At 56.5% G+C, this 6000-nt stretch overlaps 2 protein-coding genes across 4 annotated transcripts in view; one reads left to right on the top strand and one right to left on the bottom strand.

The window, feature by feature from the left end:
* The window catches only part of CHST13 (carbohydrate sulfotransferase 13), an 18836-nt gene extending 15679 nt beyond the window's left edge, over nt 1–3157 (top strand). Inside the window, exon 3 of the mRNA XM_032149904.2 lies at nt 1599–3157. Coding sequence (XP_032005795.1) covers nt 1599–2444 — 846 coding nt within the window. The 3' untranslated portion in view covers nt 2445–3157. The remainder of the gene's footprint in view (nt 1–1598) is intronic.
* Nucleotides 1–6000, bottom strand: part of CUNH3orf22 (chromosome unknown C3orf22 homolog) — a 36651-nt gene that overhangs the window by 17549 nt on the left and 13102 nt on the right. Inside the window, exon 5 of one of the 3 annotated variants that reach the window (XM_058437379.1) lies at nt 161–1087. The exons of 1 other annotated variant lie outside the window; for it this stretch is intronic. In XM_058437379.1, the coding sequence (XP_058293362.1) occupies nt 1026–1087 (62 nt within the window). In that variant the 3' untranslated portion in view covers nt 161–1025. Of the gene's footprint in view, nt 1–160; nt 1088–3122; nt 3251–6000 lie in introns of those variants that run through there. One more of the 3 variants, XM_058437377.1, reaches the window with a different exon arrangement.

Raw genomic sequence — 6000 nt, 5'->3', positions numbered from 1 at the left:
CCAGTGTCCATCAGCAGCCCAGTGTCCATCAGCAGTCCAGTGTCCATCAGCAGTCCAGTGTCTATCAGCAGCCCAGTGTCCATCAGCAGCCCAGTGTCCATCAGCAGTCCAGTGTCCATCAGCAGTCCAGTGTCTATCAGCAGCCCAGTGTCCATCAGCAGCCCAGTGTCCATCAGCAGTCCAGTGTCCATCAGCAGTCCAGTGTCCATCAGCAGTCCAGTGTCCATCAGCAGTCCAGTGTCTATCAGCAGCCCAGTGTCTATCAGCAGTCCTCCACAGTTCACTCAGGTTCTAGTTTCGATCTCCCTGGATGTGACTTCTCTAGGGACCTCACTAAGTGGGACTGTTCGGCACTCGTCCTTTTGTGACTGTACTATTCGCTTGGCATAACGTCCTCCAGGTCAGCCCATGTGGCAGCATGTGTCAGCACCGCATTCCTTTTCATGGCTGAGTCATAGTCCATTGCATGGATGGCCGCATACATTTGCCCACTCAGCAGTGCACACTTGGATTTTCTGGCTAATGTGAATACTGCTGCTGTGAACTTCATGGATGAGTTTTTGCATGATGCATGTTTTTAATTCTCTTGAGAATATGCCTAGGACCGGAATTGCTGAGTCACATGTTTACCGGTTTTGAGGAACTGCCAAACTGCTTTCCACGGCAACGGCACCCCTTTACACTCCCACCAGCAACGCGTGAAAGCTCCACTTTCTCCACATCCTCACCAATTCGTTATTGTCTTTTTGATTATATCCTGAAGGCTCTTAATGTAATTTTAAGAAGTTAAAACACTTTCTTTTATGAACTCTTACACAAAAAATCATAGGCAGGGGTGTTAATCGTGGAGATCAGAACCCCGGGTGGGGCAGGAGGGATCTGAAGAAAGGGGAGCTGGAAGCATGGAAGCGCTGGCCTGGGTCTCTGCATGGCTGAGGCTGCGAGGGGCTCCAGACCTAATTCGGAGAGCGGTGAGGCTGCTGGCCCGCAGCAGGTGCTAGGTTAAAGCCAGTCGGTGTTCCTTCTCATAGGAGGGACAGGCTCAGAAGGGGCAGGCTTCCTGCCCCAGCGCTGAGATAAGAATTTGCTGGGGGAATAAAAGGAGTGAAGGTGCAAAGGAGAGTGCTGATTGGTAAGTACAGAATCAGCCCATTTATTATTGAGCCAAAGCAGCCTGACAGCCCACAAGCGGCTGCAGTTTTCAACTGGGTGTGGAATTAAACAGCGCTGCTTCTTATGCAGCCTCCTGCTTTTAGTAAACATTGAAGAGTCCAGGTGTGCCCGTACTCACACGGATCGCACTCTGATGCCACAATTCCTTATCACTCCTCCTCTGAGTGCCCCACAGCATACACACCCAGCGCGTCCTTCTCCCAGCCTCAGCAAAGTCGGAATCCGTTTCTCCCAAATCCAGGCCCAGGACAGATGCCCGGGCCCTAAACCACACAGTGATCAGTGACAGCCCTGGGGTTCGAATTTGGGTGCCCAGCCCAGCTCCTGCTCCCAATTCCCGGGCGGATCCCGCCGGGGCAGCGCCAGAGTGAGGGAGCCCGCGCTGCCCTGACGCGTCCCCCTGTCCCATCCCCTGTTGCCCACAGGACCCTCGCTCGACCCTGGCGGAGGTGCACCGGCAGCGGCGCGACCTGCTGAGCAGCGCCTGTAGCCGCCACACACGCCGGCAGCGCCTGCTACAGCCGGAGGACCTGCGGCACGTGCTGGTGGACGACGCGCATGGCCTGCTCTACTGCTACGTGCCCAAGGTGGCCTGCACCAACTGGAAGCGCGTACTGCTGGCGCTGAGCGGCCAAGCCCGCGGCGACCCGCGCGCCATCCCCGCGCAAGAGGCGCACGCGCCCGGCCGCCTGCCCTCGCTGGCCGACTTCAGCCCGGCCGAGATCAACCGGCGCCTGCGCGCCTACTTGGCCTTCCTGTTCGTGCGGGAGCCCTTCGAGCGCCTGGCATCGGCCTACCGCAACAAGCTCGCGCGCCCCTACAGCCCCGCCTTCCAGAGGCGCTACGGTGCACGCATCGTTCAGCGCCTGCGGCCGCGCGCGCTCCCCGACGCCCGGGCCCGCGGCCACGACGTGCGCTTCGCCGAGTTCCTGGCCTACCTGTTGGACCCGCGCACGCGGCGTGAGGAGCCCTTCAACGAGCACTGGGAGCGCGCGCACGCGCTCTGCCACCCGTGTCGCCTCCGCTACGACGTCGTGGGCAAGTTCGAGACGCTGGCAGAGGACGCGGCCTTCGTGCTGGGCCTGGTGGGCGCACCTGGCCTGAGCTTCCCTGGGCCGCCGCGGCCCCGGGGAGCCGCCGCCTCCCGCGACCTGGCAGCGCGCCTCTTCCGGGACATCAGCCCCTTCTACCAGCGGCGCCTCTTCGACCTCTACAAGATGGACTTCCGGCTTTTCAACTACTCCGCCCCCTCCTACCTGCGGCTGCACTAGCGGTCCTGGAGGGCCTGTGGCCACGCGGGGCAAGTGCCTTTCCGACAAGACCCCCGGGGAATGCAGGTGCTGCCGGCCCCAGGACCCCTCTTCAAGAGCCACTCCGTGCACTCACCTGGCCGCCGGCCCAGCGGGCGCAGGACACACCTGGCTAGGCTTGGGGGCAGCCCATCTCAGGTGGCCCTGCACGCGTGTGCCTGCTTCGGCCTGTCACCTGAGGCCTGCTCCCTCCACTTGCTCCAGCTGACAGGCACCTCTCCAGGCCCCGTAGATGGGCAAGGACTTGATAACCAGGGTTTTAGGCTTTTAAAGACCATTTTTGGGGTCAGTCTTGCCCCTGAACCTGTTCATGGTGCATCTGAACAGAATGCTGACACCGGTGTCAGTGTGGCCCGAGCCTGTGCCCTCCCCACCTCGCCCACCCTGGCAAGGACAGCTGTGGCCAAGGACGAAAGCCCTCCCTTGGCTGGCCTCACGATGGAGCCGTCCTGGGAGCCAGCTGGGAGCTGCCTTCCACTGCCATCGGGCCTCCTCTCCTCTCCCACGCGGCTGGCCCTGCCCAGGCGCCACCTTTGGTCTCAGTCTGGAAAGACGCTGGGTCTTCAGGCTCCATGCCAACAGAGCCCCTGGTGCAATGCGGTCACAGGTTTTATGGGACTTTGGTGAGCTGGGCGGTCATGGTTTTGAAATAAATGTATTTTGTTACTTTCTGATTTTTTGGAGTTTATCTGTTTCATTGGGCCATTTTCTCTGGGAGCCTGCAGCTGTCTGATCTCGAACCACTCCGTCTCCAAGACTTTGTTTCCCTGTTGCCAAGTGGCATAAGAAGATCAGATGAGAGTGCCCACAGAGCCTGGGTACCTCCCAGTGGTGCATATAGGAGTGAGGGGCTACATGGGGCATAAGGTGAAGAGAATGCACCGTGTAGGAGGTGCTAAATTCTGGCACTGACAACTTGGGGAAAATCTACTCTTTCACCCTGACCTGGGCCAAGGACTGAAGCCCACACCAGCTCAGCCAAGCCCTGGGCCTTGTGCTGCCTCCCACCTCGGTGCGTGACTGTGAGAGTGTGCATGTGTGCATGAGTGAGAGGAATTGTGTGTGTGAATGTGTGAGTGTGGGTGTGTCTTGGGCCACTTGTCTCTGAGCTCCCCCAGGGCTGTGTCCAGAGGCCCTGCCAGCAGGAATGGGGTGGCCAACTCCAGTGGACCTGGGGAGGGGCTGCTGCTGCCACTGGTTTCCCCATGAGGCCTCCCCCAGCCTGGGCCCTTCCCCCACTGGAGGGACATACAAAGCCCAGGGCCTTGCACCATTTCCAGGGCTCCCTGGGTGCTATGGTTTGAGTATTTGTCCCCTCCAAAACTCATGTTGAAATTTAATCCACAATGTGGCAGTCTTGAGAGATGACCCAACCATTAAGACGTGATTAGGTCATGAGAGCTCTGCCCTCATAGATCAATTAATCCATTGGTAGTTTAATGGATTGATGGTTTAATGGATTGATGGGTTGATGGATTAATGAGTCACCATGGGAGCAGGACCAGTGGCTTTATAAGAAGAGTAAATGAGACCTGAGGTAGTGTACTTAGTCCCCTCGCCACGTGATGCTCTGTACCACCTCCGGACTCTCCAGAGCCCCTGTCAGCAAGAAGGCCCTCACTAGATGCAGTCCCTAATGCTGGGACTTTTCAGCCTCCATAACTGTAAGAAGTAAATTTCTTTTCTTTATAAATTACCCAGTTTCAGGAGCTCTGTTACAAGTAACAGAAAAGGGACTAAGGTACTGGGCCAGAGCCCCACTGTTTAGAGACAGGCTGAGGAGGGAAGGGTGGGGCCTTGGCCACACTGGGGCCACTGTCTTTCTGAGGGGCTCCCTGGCCCTCACATGCTCCCTTAGAGGCCACACATGCTGTGTTCTAGGCCACTGTGTGTGCAATTGTTGCACACCCATTTCGATGACACACGCCTTTGTTCCCAGCTCACTCAGCTCCCATACAGCCCCTGATGGGACTTGTTTGCTGAAACTGACACCCATCTGGATGTCTCACTCCCAGGTGTCTCACAATTAGATGTGCCCTGCCTTCTGCTGTCATGCCCTCAGCGCCTGGACATGCTGGCAGTTATCACACTCATAGTCCCTTGTGTGGGCAGCTACTCCACTGCTCCCCCACTGATGCCCCCATGTGCAGACGCGGCAGGCACCCAGTGTCACCCAGATGCTGTGCCCACCACATGCAGCCCTGTACCCTCTGCTGTATGTGTAGGGCCACAGCCCAGGCCCTCGAGGACTGAGGGAGCTGGGGCAGCTCTGGAGGCTGTCCTTGGGGAACTCCACCTGCTCTGGCCTGCTGTGGCCTGTTTCCTCTCTGGCTGGTGCCAGAACGTCTGTGTCCTCACAGATCACAGGCTGACCACCCTGTGGGGTCCCAGCTGGATCACTAGAGGATCCAAGAAAGACAGGGTCACATGTGCAGAGCTGGACAACACAGGGGGGTGCCCAGGTGGTTCTCCATCTGGCACCTCCTTCAGGCAAGTGATTAAAACCATAGTCCAGTGCCCACAAGGGCTGATGGCACAAACCCAAGGTCACGTGGCATTTTAACTTCCTTGAAATTGTCTTTTACTTCCCAGGTTTTCAGTCTCTTAAAGTTGGATAGTGCTGGCAGGAGACTTCCCAGGATGGGGTGCCATTGCTGGTTTGGGTTACAGACTTCTTTAAAATAAGTGTTAAGTGTTCTTTTGCTTTTTTCTGGCTTTCATTGTCAGGAAAATGTTAACCAACTTTCTGCAGTTATCGAGTTATCGGGTAGGGCTTTTTTTTTTTTTTTTTTTTTTTTTTCAGTTTTATCCTGTGGCTTTGTCATTCAGGCAGCTTCCTGAGAGGGATGTTTCCAATGCTTAAAATTTAAAATAAATCCCTGGTTTCTCACAAACAGCGAGATTTAATGCATTATTGTTTTAGAAGCACAGCCAAATGCATCTGTGGGCTTCAGCAATGAGTAAGACAGTAGCAGGGTGAAGGCAAGGCCCAGGGCTGCTGTGTGCAGCTCCAAATGTGTGTCACCAGCACATTCCAAGGGGTCAGTGGGCCCAGATCTCAGGATACCACCTTTCCCCATCATGCTGTGGCTCCTGCCTGAGGATAAAGGTGTGGCTGCCTGGGACAAAGGCTTGATGACAGTCGTTTGAGGTGTTTTCTGTTATCCAGAGGAAGGGGGCTCAGGGCTGGTGGGACAGATGCTCCAGTGGGCCACTTGGAGCCCAGGACCCTTCTCTTTTGTTGCTCCCTAGTCCCTAGGGCCTGGCCCTTTTCCATGAGAGTGAGCCATTCACTTTTCAAGTATCCCAGTGTCAAAGGGAAAAGAAGGGCACCCAAGCTTGCCTTAAAGACACAAACTGGACAGTCCATTCCATTTCCAGTGCAATGCCATTGGCCTGAACCTAGCCCACTGCCATTCCCAGTGGCACGGGAGTCTGGGAACTGACAGCCAGTTTTAGGTTGGGTGTCTCAATGCACTCCCTAGCATCTGCAACCCTCCCGCAGGCTCCCTCTGAC

The sequence above is a fragment of the Hylobates moloch genome, unplaced genomic scaffold, assembly GCF_009828535.3.
Source record: "Hylobates moloch isolate HMO894 unplaced genomic scaffold, HMol_V3 SCAFFOLD_4, whole genome shotgun sequence".
Taxonomy (NCBI): domain Eukaryota; kingdom Metazoa; phylum Chordata; class Mammalia; order Primates; family Hylobatidae; genus Hylobates; species Hylobates moloch.
This window is presented reverse-complemented; position numbering and strand designations above follow the sequence as displayed.